Source organism: Plasmodium brasilianum, chromosome 7, assembly GCF_023973825.1.
Source record: "Plasmodium brasilianum strain Bolivian I chromosome 7, whole genome shotgun sequence".
Classification (NCBI taxonomy): Eukaryota; Apicomplexa; class Aconoidasida; order Haemosporida; family Plasmodiidae; genus Plasmodium; species Plasmodium brasilianum.
In genome coordinates, this window is record NC_090120.1 from 2,140,852 (window position 1) to 2,159,435 (window position 18,584).

Genomic DNA, 18,584 nt, shown 5'->3' on the forward strand with positions numbered 1-18,584 from the left:
TATTATGTTTTAAAATATATATCATTTATATTTCCGTTTTTGAATATATTTTTATAAATATATGTAAATATAATTTATATAATGAGCGTATAATTGTGAAATAATTTGGAAACAAAAAATAGTATATGATTCTATGAAACACTTGAAATTATTTCAATAAAAAATACGTAAATTTCGTTTTAAAATGTTTATAAGAAAATATTTTTTTTTTCTTTGTTTATGTATTTTTAATTATATTTTTCATTATATGTTCAGAATTTTTTTATAGTACTTCAATTTATATATTATTTTTGATTTATTTGAAAATAATACAAAATAAATAACAATTCATATGAATTAATAAAGTTTTCATCATAATATTATGAATATGCTACTTGAATTTTTACTTAAAGTTAATATTTAATATAATAACATTTATATCTTCATGTAAAATATTAAAACAATATAAGCTAGTAGAAATGCTAAATGAATAAAAAGTATAATAGCTTATAAGTGGAAACATATGTAAAAGTAGATGTACATAGACAAATTCACATATTTAAATAATAATTTATAGATTTTTTTTATTTAATATATACAAAAATACAATAAAAAAGTTTTAGTATGTATTATTATAAAATGATACTTTTTTATTTAAATTTATAGTTCATGTTATTCAATGTAGAGTTAATAATTCTTAAGATATTTTTATAGTGTAAACAGTCTTAAATAATAATACACCTAAAAAATAAAATAAAAAAATTTATTTTTATGTTAATTAGGACTTAATTTTACTAATATATTTTTATTTATGCATATAACTATATAGTCTTATCATATTATATAGGAAACTTATTATATTAAGTATTTTAACGAAAAAGAAATAAGATAAATTTATAAAGAATAATGTAATATAAAATATGTGATATTAGTTTAATAATTTAATTAGCGTCATATCATTTTATTGATCTAAATAGGATTGTTTTATGTATAATTTATTCTTCATAAAATTCTATTGTTCTGGTATGCATCTTTCAAATTTTGAGGTCTCTAATATGTAGCGTATCTAGTAATTTAATTGTCTAAGTGTAAAAATTATTATATATGTAAAAATAGTAAATTAACAGAAGAAATGTTGTTAATATTGAGAATTATTATTTTATTTTAATTATACTTTTTCTTATTTACTACATCTACTAAGAATATTACGTTTATTAAATTATTAATTTGTACTTTTTGCTATATTTCTATTCATATATGAAATATTATATATACTAAGAATTTTAATGTTAAGGAATTACTGGATATTGGTTATTCAGTTAAAATTAATTCTCGTTTATATTTCTATGTCTGTATTACCCACAAATTTGAGTAAAATATTTGTCTTTAATTTCAAATATTTTTTTTTTTTTTACGTTGTTAAATCTTTTACATGGACCTTAATATAAGAAAAGTTTATAGTTATATTAAAATAACACTCATATTCTATTACATTTGTAGTGCCATTATTAAAAAAAATTGTTGTAATCATTTTTTATTAAATTTTTTTTAATATATATTTCTATTAAATTGTTTGGGATTTTTATTTTATATGCACCAAGATGTATATACTGAAAACATGCAGACTATAGTTTTGCAGAATAGATGTTATGTATTACTTTCTGTTAACCGAAAATGAATTATTGTTTTTAGAAAAATTTATCTATATTTGGGTATTTCTTTCATATAGATATTTTTATATTTTTTTATTAAAGCTCTAAAGCTCTAAAGCTCAAATCAAAGTACAAGTCATGTAATCTAGTATTAATTAATTGCATTTTTGTATGTACAACATCATTTTAACAGGAATCTCTTGTAGTAAAATGTTAGACATATTGTGTAAAACATGCAGATTTTTGAATAAATTAATTCTTAGTACTAGAAAAAGGGAAACATTAAAAATAATACCTGAATATTAATGTAATTAATGAAAATAAAAATGTAATTTCATACACCATATTTTCAGATGTTGTTTTTTCTTCTGCTAGTAAACTTACAAATAATAATTTTACTTTAATTGTATAACTTAGAGATCCAATACCTTCATATAGTTCATTAATATAGTTTAAGAGCTGTATTCTTATGTGCTACAACATATGATATTTACGAAGGTGATATTTATTATTAACGTTTTACAGTTGTGTACAAAATTTATTGCATTGAGTATAACATATTTATTTAAATGACTATTACATAGTCAATTATATTTTTTAGCATAAGAGGGACGGCTACAATTATATATGAAATATGGAAAGGTTTTAGAGATAGTGAAACAAATAATTTGTATTAGATATATAAAAAAGCAAAAATTTTCAAAAATTTTATATTAGTAGAAATGTAGAAATAATAATCTCTTTATGTAAATTATATATTAAACCATACAAATAATACAGTACATTCGATAAAAATTGGATATTTAAATGAATATACCATTTGGGGGGTATATTGGAACGTGTAGCTAATATAACCATGGAAATCATATTTTGTGAATTGAAATTTAATATTACTTTTTATTTATCATGTAATTTGCGTTCGTATTAAATATTATTAATATTATTAAATAAATATAAAAATGATATAACTTAAAAAGTATATAAAATTTACTGATATATATATAAAGATAATGTAAGTATGCATGCTCAATAAGGGAAAAATTAAATATTTCAATGTAAATTAATGTATTTGCGTATGACTTCTTAATTTATAGGATATAAATAATTTAGATAAATATAAAATTTTTTTCCAAAAATATATTATAAAATGTTTTGGAATAACTTGTGTTACTAACATTGAAGATAGTTAAACATAAGTATCAAGAAGAATTTTTTATACAGTGCACTTATTTTTAATAATTTATTTTACAATTTTTATATTTAGGATATTATAAAAATTTTAAGTAGATTAAAGAGCATTATAAATGGAAACATTAACCAATATTAAGGGTGTTATATGTTCATATTGTTTAAAATACTACGATAACCTAAATAAGACTATTCATGAATGTTATAACGAAGTTAGTATATGAGAAAAAGCAATAAATATATAATAATATTAATTTCTGTATTTTTTAATTTGTTTTTTCGGTAACTTAAATAAATTATTTTAGGATTGCCTATTTTTTTCATATTTTTAACTATTCACATAGTATTGTGAAATTTTTGATGGAAAAAATAATATAAATCTAAATATCGGATGGTTACGATAATATATGATATATATAATATTCTTATAATTATAATTCATATGGTTACAATACGTAATTAAAGAAATTTTATTGATATAGTATGTTTAATACTGAAAATGTATTTTTAATAAAATATTCTTTATTTATATATGTATGCAGATTTATGATAATGTATCTGTAAAATGTGTTACTGGAACTAAGTATTTAAAAAAAAACAAAAAAAAAATATATATATTCGTTATAAAATTATAAATAGAACAATTACTAAATCTTATATTATTGTAGATTATATTGTTATTTATCTTTATATGTTATGTACTCATTATATCCTGCAATTTAATTGTGAATTTTTCTCGTTTGATATGTTCTTAAAATTAATATGCAATATTTCTATATTAATTTTATTTTTAATTTGTTTGCTTATTCTTTTAAAAATTTTCGCATTTATATATATTTAATTAAAAAATATATGCGATGATTAAAGGAAAAACGTTTCATTTAGATTTAATAACATAAATTAAATATAATTAATATTATAATTTTTAAAAATGATTATACAAAAATATAAATTCAGTCCTCCTTTTGTTTTGAAATATATATTTTTTCATATATTAGATAGTAGCATATAAATTAGATTATTTAAATACAATATGAGCTGTAAAAGACTTTATACACTTGTGAAGAAACTAAAGTATTTATCATAATTTTTATTACATAAATGTTATTTTTTTTCATTTTTTATTATTATATTATTATAATAACTTACATTTTATTGTAAGTTACTATCTTTTTCAAAGTATAATATTTATTAAATTAGAATTAATAGTGGAGCAATATCTTTATGATTTGTACTTATTGTATTAACTTATAGATTAATGTATGATCTATATTCTCTACGTTCAATATTCTATATATACTCAATAACTCAAAATAATAGGAAACCTCATATTCTTACTTTGATTATTATGAAACGTATTCATAAAAATACTACATAATAATTGCACTTAATCAAATAATTAAATAATTTATTTAGAATATTTATAAATGGATTCGAATTATTTTATTCAAATGAAAATTAATTTTTTTTTTATAATAATATTAAAATACACATAATATAATATATTTTTAAAGTTATGTTTCTTTGTATATATTGTAAAAACAATAACAACTATATACATTTTGTTACGTACTTACAAAGGAATAATAAAAAATTTTTTTTGAGTAAAAAAAATTTTATTTATTAGTAGAAATATGTTATATAATTTAAAATTTTCTCTTTACTAATTATATAAGAATAATAAAAATCCATATAATGGAAATGCCAAAGAAGTTATTCTTATTTACTGAAATTTTTTTTTTTATAATTTCAACTTGGATTCTAAATTTTGAAAATGATGTAGTATTAGAATATTATTTTAATTTATATGTATTTTTTATATATTTTGTTTTTTTTTTTTAATACGAACTTTTAAAAATATATTTTTTTTTAATTAAAAAAATCTTTTCTTATCATTTTTAGATTTCATTTAACAAAATATTGGATGTGAACTATAACCTTGTTCAGAAATTAGACATAAAGAAGTACAGATTACTAGCAAAATATAAGGAGAGCAAGGATTCAAATAGTGCAAGTTTAAAAGATGATATACCTAATAATATAGGTTATTCTCAAATAGATATATTTAATAAAGTAGAAGACACAATGAAACGCAAAAAATCATATAGAAGTTCACTGAATAAGGCGCAATATTATACAGAAGTAATAAATCATAATAAAGGAATGTTTGATGGAAAACATTTCCATTTTGAAAAAAAGTGGATAAAAAAAAAAGATTATGATTATTTTCTTGAAAAAAACAGGAGAATTGGTGATATAGGTTTAAAAAAAATAAAATTTAGGAATTACCAATTTGGAGTTGCTATACTTTTTTTTTTTTCGTGTTGGGAATAGGATATCCCATATTACAAGGATTAGGTTACTTGGAAACTGTCGCGAAAATTATCATGAAATCAATAAAAAGCGCTTTTAAGTTAGCAGATGACATCCCAGTACCATCCTATACTTATCCATTATTATTTTCTATGCTTCTTTTTATATTAGCTATTATAATAGTAGTAGGAATTACAAAGATCTTAATAAATAATGAAAAATATAAAAAAATTAAATTGATGACTGAGTAAAATGAATAATATGGAATATATATTATTCTATCAAGAAGCCTTCAATGTGAAGTCATGTATGTAAGATTCTTAGTGGTATATTATTAATAAGCATACCTGGAATTGTCATAATGTTACGAATGTACGTTTGCATACTTAGTTTTTTAATTAACAACAATAAAAAATTATTTTTTTCTTTTCTTTGGGGATTTTAATGTTCTTATGTTTATAAATGTGTATACTAAATTATTATAAAAGTTGAATTAAATATATATGACATAATGCTTATATTTATGTAGTTAAATATATTTCTATGGAAAATATATATTTGTTTTTTAAGGAAAATATAGAATATTATAATTCATATATATTTATAGAACTGTGATAAAAGGATTAGTAATAAAAAGTGATGCTTTCTATTTTTAACTTTCTATTACAATAAAATTATTATTTGTTCATTATATGAATTAATATGTGTCATTATATTAAAATTAACCACAAATATATCTGTTTTAGAATTTTATAAAATGTAGTGAATGAATTTTATTGCAGTGATATTTATATATACATATATTTTTTTTCTTTAAAATTAAACTGTTATTCTATAAAATAAATTTATGAGTAATGTGAAAGAAGAAACCTTATTTGTAAAGATATTTTTATCAGATATAATTCTGTTTTCATCATATAAATGTGAAATTATAAATATATAATAAAATAATATCCTTTCTATTTATAGAATATATTAAAATATTTTCTAAATTATATATCCTGAATTTTTACAATTATATGAAAATTTATACGTATATATCCCTGTACAAGTATGCTATATTGTGGTGTTAATTAAATTTTACATAATTATCAATACATATGTATTATAGTGAATATTTATAAATAAATATACTATATATTGTTATCATTCTCTATATTATTATAGGGCTAAAATAAGAAAATATATTTAATCATATATTAATACATAGCATATATAAATATTTTTATTTTTTCTTTGACATAATTGTAAATATCAAAAAATGTGATATATAAATAAAATTTTAATTTTCATCAATATTTCAAGAAAAAATATTTTATTTTCCTTTTTTTTAATTATTTATGGGTATTTATTTATGTATTTTAGTTGTAATTTATTGTTTTCCATAAATATATTAATTAAAATTTAATATTATTTTAAATATACATAAAAATATAAATAGATTATATTGACAGTTACTAATTCATTCATATTTATAACAATAATAGTTTAAATAAATTAAAAAAAAAAGCAATTTTGTTTTATGCATATAAACCATACATACAGATTTATTTTTTTACTTTACGGATAATAAGTTGTCAACATGTATAAGTGTAATTTTAATCTTGGTAGTAACAGTATGCAGGGTATTACGAGTTTTGTGTATTCGTTTAGTGTTCAATAAATAGAAAAATAACAATATTTATTATTTCATTACAATAATTTCGTTGTTTATACACTTTTATATATAAGTTTATTCTAAATAACTGTGATAATGTACATTTATGAAAAAAGTGATATCCATATATGTCAATGTCAAAATTAAGATTATGGATTAATGAAGTATATTACGGTAATAATATTTTTAATGCAGCATTTACAATATATTTATTTTTTATTTTATTATAATATATTAGTACGTGAAAATGCATTTGTAAGTAGAAATTATATAATAAATAAAGTCCTTAAATTTTAAAACACCTTAATCTTATATAGTGATATAAATTAAACTTAAATTTGTGATTTTCTAAAATTGTTATACAATAATAAAAAATTATAATTTATTCATATTAAAAATGTATATTGTTGTATATATGTGGTAATATGATATAAATTCCATTTTTTAAAAATATTATATACTATTAATGAATAAAAGAGTTATAATTAAAATATCATAAAATATTTTACACAATATTTTTAACAGCATTTATTATACTATTATAATAATTAATATTATTTGACTATGGTAACTTGTTTTTAAAAAATATAATGTTAATTAGTAACAGAAAAACATCATTAAAAATGTTACTATAATCTGAATAAACAGAGCAAAAAATTATCTATATTCTCTACATTCTATATATTCCATGATATATATAAACTCAATATGGACAACGATTAAGAAAACTTATATAATTTTTATTTTATTTCTATAAGGATAATAAAAGAATTACTTAGGTAATATAATATATTAAATAATTACTTTTTGTAATTTGAATAACTATAAATAAATGTCCATTATTACATTTTAATGATAATTCGACTATTTAAAATACAATTAATATAACACTTAAATAAAAAAAAGATATATTTACTTATCTTTGTTGTACAAAGAATTTAAATTATATAATTTTTATTATTATTGTAAAAAAAAATATTAAAAATAATTTATAAGGATAAGTATAGCTTCCTTTATCCTTAGAAGCGTATTATATTATAATTAATATTTTGCTTAGTACATTACAATATTATAAATATAAATTATGGAAAAAAATATTAAGTCACTCTTATTTATTAATGTTGCTTCTTTTATCTTTTTAATTTGTATAAGGAATTTCACCAATGATATGGTATGAAAATAATATTTAAGTGTATATGTACTATTAATATTCTATTTGTTTTATTTCATTAATACATCTTTTTATATTTATATTATATATTCCTTTAAATGATAAACATTTTCCTTGTTTTTTTAAGAATACTTTTACTAAATTATTGAGTGAGAAACGCACTGTAGGTAGAGATTTAAGTTTAAGATCTAACAGATTACTAGCAAAATGTAAACATAAAAAGGATTTAAATATGGTAGGGTTGAAAATTTTTCCACATAATGAAGAGATAGAAAAAAAATATATGACTGTTGAAGAATCCTCCAAAGCAAAAAACAAATATTCAAATGGAAGTTCTTCGAAATATACAAAAGACCATAAACAAATTACAAGAAGTAAATCTAATATATTCGAAACAAAAAAATATTCTAATCTTGAAAAAAAAATATTCAAAGAACTGGATTATTTCGATTTTCTTGAAAAAAACAGGACAATTAGTAATAAGGTCTACCAACAAACTATATTTAAAAAATACAGATTACGAATTTTTTTCCCTGTAGCATTAATATTGTTGTTATCAGTATATATCATATTAGATATGTATTCCTTTTATGGACTTGAAGGGATGTTGCCTCAGATACTTGTTTCTTTCTTCGGAAATGGGTGGTATAATTCTTTACATAATTATTTGAAAGATTGTAAGTTAAGTTGGTTGTTTAAGTCTAAGGACAAAGTAAAAGATTTGCTGGAAAAGAAGGTAAGCGGCGTGGGGAAGCCATTTGAAGAGTACATTTATGTAGAGAATTTTTTTGGTTATATAGTATATATTGTACCGTTAATAATATTAGGTATTACCCTTATATTAGGGATTTTTTACTACCATAAAAAAGTAAAGAAATATGAAAAATTGAAGTTCAAAAAAAGGTAATATGAATAAGAAGATATATTTTTTTTATTTATTAAAGTTCTTAATTTGAAGTAATAATATTAATAAATTTAATATTATGCTTAAGAAAAATGAAAAATATTGCTTAAATTTTATACATGTTTACATATATACCTATCTTATTTGATATACATACGTTAAAAAGTAAGTTCTTAGTTTTTTTGTGAAATTAAAAGTTTTATTATTTTAAATTGTATATAATGAAATATTTTCTGTCTTTAATTAAACGTTACAACATATTATATATATTTGTGCATTAAACAGATCTCTATGAAAGCAATATTTTTCTCCATAAAAACTTCTATATAATAGAACAATTCAGATAATTTAATTGAGGTTATATGTTAATTTATATATGAACTATTAGAAATGATACTGATTGTTTTTCACCAAGTTTCAGACTAATATTATTATTTGATAACACAATTAAAAAGATGAATCATTATTTTTAAATAAGTAATGAATGTATCTGATTTCGTTTTTATTGGAATGATATAAACGCGTTTGTTTCATCAATATATATAAATGTATATTCATTCAAAAAAATATTAATATATACATTGTGAAATAAGTCGTCTGAGAAGTGTTTTAAAGAATATATTTATTGTAATACTTTATTAAAAGACTTATTTGTTTTTACGTAATATAAAAGGGAAAATATATATATGTAATATAATAATATTTCTATAAATATGCTTTAATCATCATTTATTTATATCTTAAGAATTAAATTCATTCATTATTTTATTATTGTTTTTAATTTTGGTGATAATTAAATTTTGAAAACTATAATTACATATATACAATACTGAAAAAATATATATAGATATATATATTTTTATTTTTTACATTATTATAGTATGAATGTAAAGAAAAGAATAAAATTCTATATTAACGTAAGATATATTGAAATACTTTTTGTCTTTGATTATTCTTGTTCTATAATAATAGACTTCTAAAAATGTATTGTATATGTCTATAAATGTAAAAATATACATTAACTTTAATAAAATTAAGTGTATTCTTATTTTCAATAATATAATTATTTTTAGAAAAATATTTATACATGTGTTCTATGTTTTACGAGTTTACATAAGTGCATTATATGAAAAGTTAAAATTATTTCAAAGGTACATAGAAATATGTACTGTTTATATTAACAGTTAGTAAATTCTTCAAAATAATATGGATAATTTTGTATACAAAGACAAAATGAAAAATAGAATTGTTTTTTATAGATGATATATAAATAGTTAATATTTTTTTTATTTCTTACATAAATATTAATAAGGAATATTTAATGGGTTATTCTATGTTTGTTTTTTTTTTTTAGACCATTTAATTAATTACGTATAAAGTACAGTATTTCCCGTTGAATCATTTTTCCAGATAGTTCCATTTTGCAAATTTGATTTTGTACAGATTTAGAGAAAAATTATAATGTAATGTTAATATATTTTTTAATTGTCCCTATCACATAATCTTTAAAAAGTATTGTTTAGTCAATTAAATAACATATAAAATGTATTTATTTAAATAATATTCTAAGGAACTATGGAAAATTATATTAAAATATATGAAAATTTATGAATAGTGAAAGTAAAAATATTGCTAACAGGAATATTAATAAATAATATTTATATATGTTTTCTTTATAATATTGAATATTGCTCTATTTTCTTAATATATTTCGTCTATGTATATGACACATATAAATATATAAAATAATCATATTACAATAATCTATGTTTCTTTTTTTTAACTTTGTTTGTAATATTTTTGGATACGTGAATGTATATATAAATAAACAATATAAATTGCATATGTACATATGTTCCTAAAATGTTCTTTACTTTACTATTTAAATTTTCCGTTTCATATCACAATTTTACATATACTTATTAACTCTTTTTTTTTTGTCATGCTTCTTTTTAGAGAATAATACTTGAAGAATTGAAATTAAAAAATAAAAAGTTATTAATACTTTATGCAATTATCTTCTTATACATCTGAAATGTTTCACAATTCTTGTGTTTACTCCACAGAGCAGTTCTCTTCCAAACAATACACTATAATAATACCCTTTGTTATATCCTCTATCTTCATATATATTTTTCTTTTTCTAAAAATGAAAATTTTTGAATGTAATTCGATGATTTTTGTTATAATGTTTTCATTTAATTTACGTAAGCTTTTTCTTTTCTTCTTTCATTTTTCATGTTATTAAACAATTCTAATTTTTTCAACGTGTAAGAAGGATTTTTATGTGTTTCTATCCATTTATTCCATAAAATGTTTTTTTTCGTAATGTCATTTTTACTTTTAATTTTTCTAATTCTTCCTTTTCCATTTGTTATATTATACTAGGTTCTACATTGTTGTTCTGTGAATTAGAATAAGTATATTTACAAAAATTATACTTTTCATAATTCCCGATCATCATTTATTCATCCTTTGTGTATTTATATATGTACTTCTGAAATGGTTTTGGAAATTTTATTTTTTCTATTTGACTCTCTTACATTTTTTTTCATTATCTATTCATTTATTTCAATATATTTTTTGGAAGATCTTTATCATTATTTGTTCTGCACTTAAAGTGATTATGTGTAAAAAACTTACTTTGTCTGGACGAAAATGAGGGCAGTAATCTAAGAAGTATTATTTATATACTTCTTATCTTTTTTTATATTTTGTTCTATTTTGTAAATGTATTAAAATATATTTTTATCTTTGTTAATATATTTTTTATTAATTTGTTTTAATATATGCTTAAAATTATTCTATGATATTAGAGTTTACACATTACTTCTAATTAAGAGTAATACAAAATAAATAACAATTCATATGAATTCCTGAACTTTTCTTCATAATATTATAATTAAATTATTTATTTAAAAAATATTATTTAATAATAAAATAGATATTTTACATAAGTAAATTTTTCATATCAAATATAATATTAATATTGATATAAAAACATATGAAAAAGCACAGCATGTATCTGAATATATACGAAAAAGTAAACGTATATAAAACACTTTAGTTACTTTAAATAAGATATTCTAATACTTTTTTCATTTAATATATATATATATTGGAATTGTAGTAAATGCAGTGTATATTTCTATAACTAATCACATAGTAAAATTTTTATATAATATTATTTTATAAAGTGATTCATAATTATAGGTATATTATTATAGAAATAGCATCCTTAAATAAATTAGGTATGAAGAGTTTTATGAAAAACTTTGTATTGATGATAAATTTATTTTCATTTTACATATATATTTTCATCAATATATATAAATATAGAATTACACGATACTGTGCAAGAAACATGTTTTTATATTAGATGGTATTAATGACGCAGTACATTATTTATATTGACATTATGTAAATGTTAATTATGTGATATTATTGTTAAAATTTAATAAGTATTATTTAATTTTTTTAGATTTAATATAATCATTCTGTGTATCATTTCTTTAATATCAAATTATGTAGTATAACTGATATTTAAATAATGGATTTTCGTAATTTATCAAATTTCTTAAAATTTTATATATTATAACATAAAAATTATTACTTATGTTTTAATTCTGTATTAATATATGTCACATGTTTATTATAACCTTTTTTCAGAAATATAATGAAAATGTTTTTTTTCCATTATACCTAGAGGTATTTTCATATTTATTCACTTAATAAATTTTAGTTTTGGATAAATATTCATATATGTATATGTACTATATAGTTGTATTTTTCATTATAACTATTATATATCTTAACCACCTTAATATTTTGCATTAATATTTTTTATGTATTTAATATTAACGTATTTTCATATTTTCTCTGTCTATTCTTTATAACGTAGATATCCATAAAATAATTATAATTTATTTTAATATTTTTTCTTTTTTTTTAGACTACTAAACTTTTATGGGTGTTCTTTTATATGAAAATTTTTATTGCATTAGAACTTTTCTTTATCCTACTACTCTTGATAATATATTACTAAAAAAATTGTATTCGAATATTTTTTCTTTTTTTATTTATTTTTTCAAAATACATTCGATTTATATTTCTCACTACAATTTATATGAGAAATTATATATTTTATTATATATCCATGAATTAGAATTTTATAATCTATGATATGTTATATGATACCTTCTCAGACTTAAGTATGTTTTTTTTTTTTTTAAGAGCTATTTGTTCTTTTTTCTCATTTATATATTTAAATGTTGTTTCATTTATTCTCATTTAAGATAAAAGCAAAGTATAAATTAGTTAAACGAATAGTTAAAAACTTGCTTATTTGTAGCTAAAGTACATATGGAACAATAGTTTTCAATCTAAATAGATTGAAGGAATTATGGAAAAACATCCATACTTTTAATTAAAATAATTTATTGTGGTATAAAAAGGGAAAATGTGAAAAAAACTACAATAAATATAAATATAATTATTGGATAGGAAGAGATAAATTTGCTACTATCATGTGAGAATTTGCTTCTTGGGGGATAGTGAACAGGCAAGTGAAATTTTTATGAGAAATGAATTTTACGGGAATTAAAAAAGTTCCTAGTCTTCATTGACAAGGTTTAATATTTCTATACATTTGTTCTTGTTAATATGATACTTGCAAGTATTATGTACATTTTTAAAATTTTAAACTAGTTTACATGGTTTATTGCAATTTCTATTGAATAACCATTTACGTGATTATTATATAACCAAATATATTTTTCATTATAGATGAGAAGACTACATATATATTGAATAATAGAAATAGTTTAACAAATAATTTACGCTAAAAATGTAGAAAAATGCAAAATTTTGTAGAAATATTTCTTTGTATAAATGTATAAAAATAAGTGTATTTAATGAATTCATATTTTAACAAGATATATAATACATATTATAAATAGAACTAGATCATTTATATGAATATTTTATCTTTCGCAGCTATAGTAATATAAAAGTGGTAAAACTATGAAAATATTATTTTGAAAATTTAAAATTAACATTATTTTATATTTAACATGCTTTATTTGAATAAATTAAATATTTATAATATTATTTATTAAATATAAATAAGGTGTATCTTGAAATGTATTAAATATTTATGTATATAAATATATATATATATATAAATAAAAATATAATCATGATATAATTATGATATATAAATATTATATCAGAAATAATTAAATAAACTACTTGGAAATAATAATATTTGTGTAGAAATTCCAATGTAGAAAATGTATAAATATTTTGGGCAGATATAGTTTTGTTTTCTAAAAAAATTATTAAAAAAATTCCTTAAAAAAAATAAATAGCACTAAAACAGAAAATATTTATTTATAAGTAATATTTAGAGGGATTTTACTATATAATAAAAATGTATTTTAATACATCATGTTTCGATGATTATAAATGCATAACATACGTTACATTATATATTATATATAGGATTCAAGACTGAGTAATATTGAGATGCATTAAAACACTGAGAAAATATAGAAAAAACTAATAAACTACATAAATATTATTATAATAATCATATATGTATTAAAAAATTAAAAATATAATGACGTTAATTTTTGCAAATTCTTTTTTAGTTAAAAATTAAAAAGTAGCGTTTTAAATTTATCTATTTATTTCTCTTTTTAAATATTTTAATTATTTTCATGGAAAATATTAGTTTTTTAGAAAAATAATGAAAGGTAATATTTCACGTTATTACCATAATTGTTTTGTATGTAATATTTTTATAATTATACATCCATTCCCTAAAACGTTTAAGGAATTGAGATAGTTGAACATAGAATATTTTTTGTCTTAACGGATTTTTTAATAAAATATTATTATTTATATATATACGTTCATTTATTATACTGCATTCCTAAATGTGTTCAGAACATTATGCACTTTTATAAGAATAAATAAAAAATAATATAATGTAATAAAATTATTGCTAGAAAAACTAACAAATCATATATTTTTGCAGATTATTTTGTTGATCTTTCTAATTTGTCATATACATATTGTATATTGTATATAAATTTATTTCATTAGATATGTTATTAAATTAATGATGTTGTATGGGATATTTTCATAAAACTCTACCTTTAATCTATCAAATTGTTTTTTTTTCTTTGTTTTTACTACATATGTATTTCTTTTAAATATATGTATTAATTTAAAAGAAACTTAAAATATCATGTAGATGAATATAAAAAATTTTCATAAATAATGGCATAAATTAAATTTTATAAAATATACAATATTCAAATATTATGGCAGGAAAGTAAAAAGGTCAGTCCATATTAGATTTTAGTATATATCTTTTCTTATAGAATAGATATTACAGTGCAAGAGAGAATTTTTAATTATATAACATACTATAAGATATTGTATGATATTGAGTAGTAACTAAGATATATATCAATAATATAATACAAAATTATGTTTGCTTTATTTATTATTACTATTATTATTATTATTATAATTAATATTCTATTAAAAATAACTTGCTTTTCGAAGATACCATGTTTATAATATTAGAGCTATTAGTAGTATAGAATCCTTAAAATAAGTTATTATTATCTTAAAAATGGAGAAATCTATTATATATATTCTCTACATTCTCTATAATATATAAATTCAATATATATATATACTACAAGAAACCCCATACATATATCAATATTTATTGTGAATATCATTAAAAAATGAATTATATAATTTTTGCACTACATTAGATAATGAAATTATATATTTTAAATGTTTTCGAATCAATTCAAATTATTTTATTTTAGTGATAATGTTTTTTTTAAATAAAATTATAGTAGAAATTATATTATATTTTTAAAGTTGTTTTAATTGGTATTTGCGGTAAAATATATTATACTTATATAAATTTTATTATGTATGAAGGAATAATATAAAAAAAATTTTAAAGAGATATAGAATCCCTTATAATTGGAACTATACTATATTATTATTAATATTTTCCTTATAGAATATATGGGAATATCAAAAATTTTTATCATGGAGCAAAATATTAAGTTAACTATAGCTGTTAAAATTGCTTCATTTATCCTTTTAACTTGTATATGTCATTTTTATAATGACGTGGTATAATAATATTATTTAGGAATATATACATTATTCATATTTTTAGTGTTTTGTTTTTATTTATACGGTTTTTTACCGTTAGTTTATTTATTCAATTAAAAAAATAATATCTAAATTTTATTTTTTTTAGGATATTTTTAACAATTCATTGTGTAATAATTGCAATATTTTTAGAAAGCTACGTCCAAGAGATTATCGATTACTAGCAAAAAATAAAGAAAATAAAGATTCATATATATTAAGTTTAAAAGACAATATGCCAAATAATGGAGAGGATAAGAAGGAAAAAAGCAAAAAATCTAAAAGGAATTCATTAAATAAGGTGCAATACTATACAGAAATTATGGATTATGATAATGGAATATTTGATGGAAAACATTTTCATTTCAAAAAAAAATGGATAAAAAGAAAAAATTACGATTATTTTATTGAAAATAACAGGAGAATTCGTGATATCTCCTTAAAGAAAGTAAAATTTAAAAGTTACGGATTTGGAGTTACTTTACTTTTTATTTTTTTCTTGTTGGGATTAGGCTACCCCATTTTACATCATTATAATTTGTTGGAAAGTGTAGGGCAAAAGCTCCTAAGTTTTCTATCAATTTTTTACGAAAATATTACAGGGGTTATTAAGGTGTCTGAAATGTGTATTATATTATTTAGCGTGATTATGATTATATTTTCTGTCATACTAATAATAGCGTTACCTAAAATCTTAAGAAATAATGAAAAATATGAAAAAATCAAGTTGATGAATGAATAAAGTTATTAATAAGGAATATGAATCTTTCTGCGAGGGAACTTTTAATATTAATAATGCCTATAATATATATATATATATATATATTTTTAATGAATATACATATTATTGCTATAATGTTATAAAACTATGTTTGTATAGATGATTATTTAATAAAAACTATAAAAAATTATGTTACTTTTTGTATGAACGTTAAAGTTCTAAAGTTTTTTAATTTGTATATTAATGTATTCTATAAGTTGATGTAAATATGTATATGATCTAACGCTTATATAGTTAAATATAATTTTATACAAAATATACTTTTTTCTTTAAAACAAATATAATATATGAAAATTAATGTAATTATTTAGAATTATTATGTTTTGTACTTGATACAAGAAGTGATATATGCCATTTTAACTTACCTTTTACTTTAATTATAATTTGTTTAGGTTAATGAATATATATTATTATATTAAAATTAATAGTAAATGTGTCTTATTTGTTATAAAATTAAATGAAGAAAATGCTTGTTTTTGCTGTCACAAGTATAAATATGTATATATATTTTTTTTTTTTTAAAATGAAATATTTACTTTATAAAAAAAATTTTTATAAGGAATATGCAGGAAAATATATATACTATGAAAATGGTTTTATCAGACTTAATTTTTTGATCATCGTAAAAATATGAAATTATAATTATATAATGAAATAATTTAATTTTTATTTATGGATTATCAATAAAAGTTCGGTAACTTGAGATTTCAAAATTTTTACAATTATATGAAAATTTACGTCAACTTATATATATCTTATTGTGATTAATTATGGTGTTAATTTTATTTTATAAAATTACCTATATATATATTATATCGAAAATGCATAAATAAATATATTATATATTGTTATTATTTTCCTTAAAATTATAAGATTAAATAAAGATATTACATTTAATTAAATATTAATATATGTAATATGAAAAAACTTTTTATTCTCACATATGATTGTAAATTTCTAAAAATGTGATACATATCTGTAAAACGTTAAATGGTAATTAGATGTAATTAAAATATATATGTATATTTTAGAATAGTTTCTTAATGTGCAATTATTTATTTATGTATTTGATTTATATTTTATTATTATTAATAAATATGTAAAGGTTTTAGTATTTTTTCAAAGATATTTAAAAATAAATGTACATTATATAAGTTAACGTTTGTTGATATTACCTGCAATATTATAATTGTTTAAATAAAATAAATAAGAAAATTTTTTTTATACATATAATTCATAAATAAAGATTCATGCGTAAATATACTTCAAAGAAATAATTAAAGTGCATTAATATAATTTTAGTTTTAGTATCATTAGCAAATAGGGGATAATTAATTTTGCATATTACTATGTTTTTTCAATAAATATGAGGATACCTATTTTTATTTTAACAATTGCTTATTGTTTGTATAATTGGATCTATATAAATATCTTATATATATATAAAAAAATATATTTATTTTCAATAATGTGAAAATTATGAGAATGTATTTTTGAACCAAATATATTGAGATAATATTAAATTTAATACAAGAATTGTTGTTTTATTTATATTTATTTTTATTATATCATATAATATATAGTGTATTAACCAATATAAATAAATATTTAGTTAAAAATACAATAATAAATGAAGTCGGAGTAATTTGAAACATATTTTTTACATAATTATATGAATTATATTTAAATAAATATTGTAATATACTAAAATTATTATACAAAAATACAAAATTACATTTTATTTAGAT

General features: G+C 18.3%; 3 protein-coding genes across 3 annotated transcripts; all 3 read left to right on the plus strand.

Annotated features, from left to right (window-relative positions):
• Positions 1-4,514: 4,514 nt before the first annotated feature.
• On the plus strand, positions 4,515-5,383 carry MKS88_002172 (fam-m protein; the record flags this gene model as incomplete). The annotated part of the gene is made up of 3 exons (XM_067215161.1): positions 4,515-4,601; positions 4,722-5,079; positions 5,154-5,383. 3 exons carry the CDS (start codon positions 4,515-4,517, stop codon positions 5,381-5,383), a joined length of 675 nt encoding a protein of 224 aa, XP_067074466.1.
• A 2,490-nt stretch (positions 5,384-7,873) lies between these two features.
• Positions 7,874-8,867, plus strand: MKS88_002173 (uncharacterized protein; the record flags this gene model as incomplete). The annotated part of the gene is made up of 2 exons (XM_067215162.1): positions 7,874-7,960; positions 8,088-8,867. The coding sequence occupies 2 exons, from the start codon at positions 7,874-7,876 to the stop codon at positions 8,865-8,867; spliced, it is 867 nt and encodes a 288-aa protein (XP_067074467.1).
• A 7,080-nt stretch (positions 8,868-15,947) lies between these two features.
• On the plus strand, positions 15,948-16,797 carry MKS88_002174 (uncharacterized protein; the record flags this gene model as incomplete). Its single annotated transcript, XM_067215163.1, has 2 exons — positions 15,948-16,034; positions 16,165-16,797. 2 exons carry the CDS (start codon positions 15,948-15,950, stop codon positions 16,795-16,797), a joined length of 720 nt encoding a protein of 239 aa, XP_067074468.1.
• Between the last annotated feature and the right edge of the window lie 1,787 nt (positions 16,798-18,584).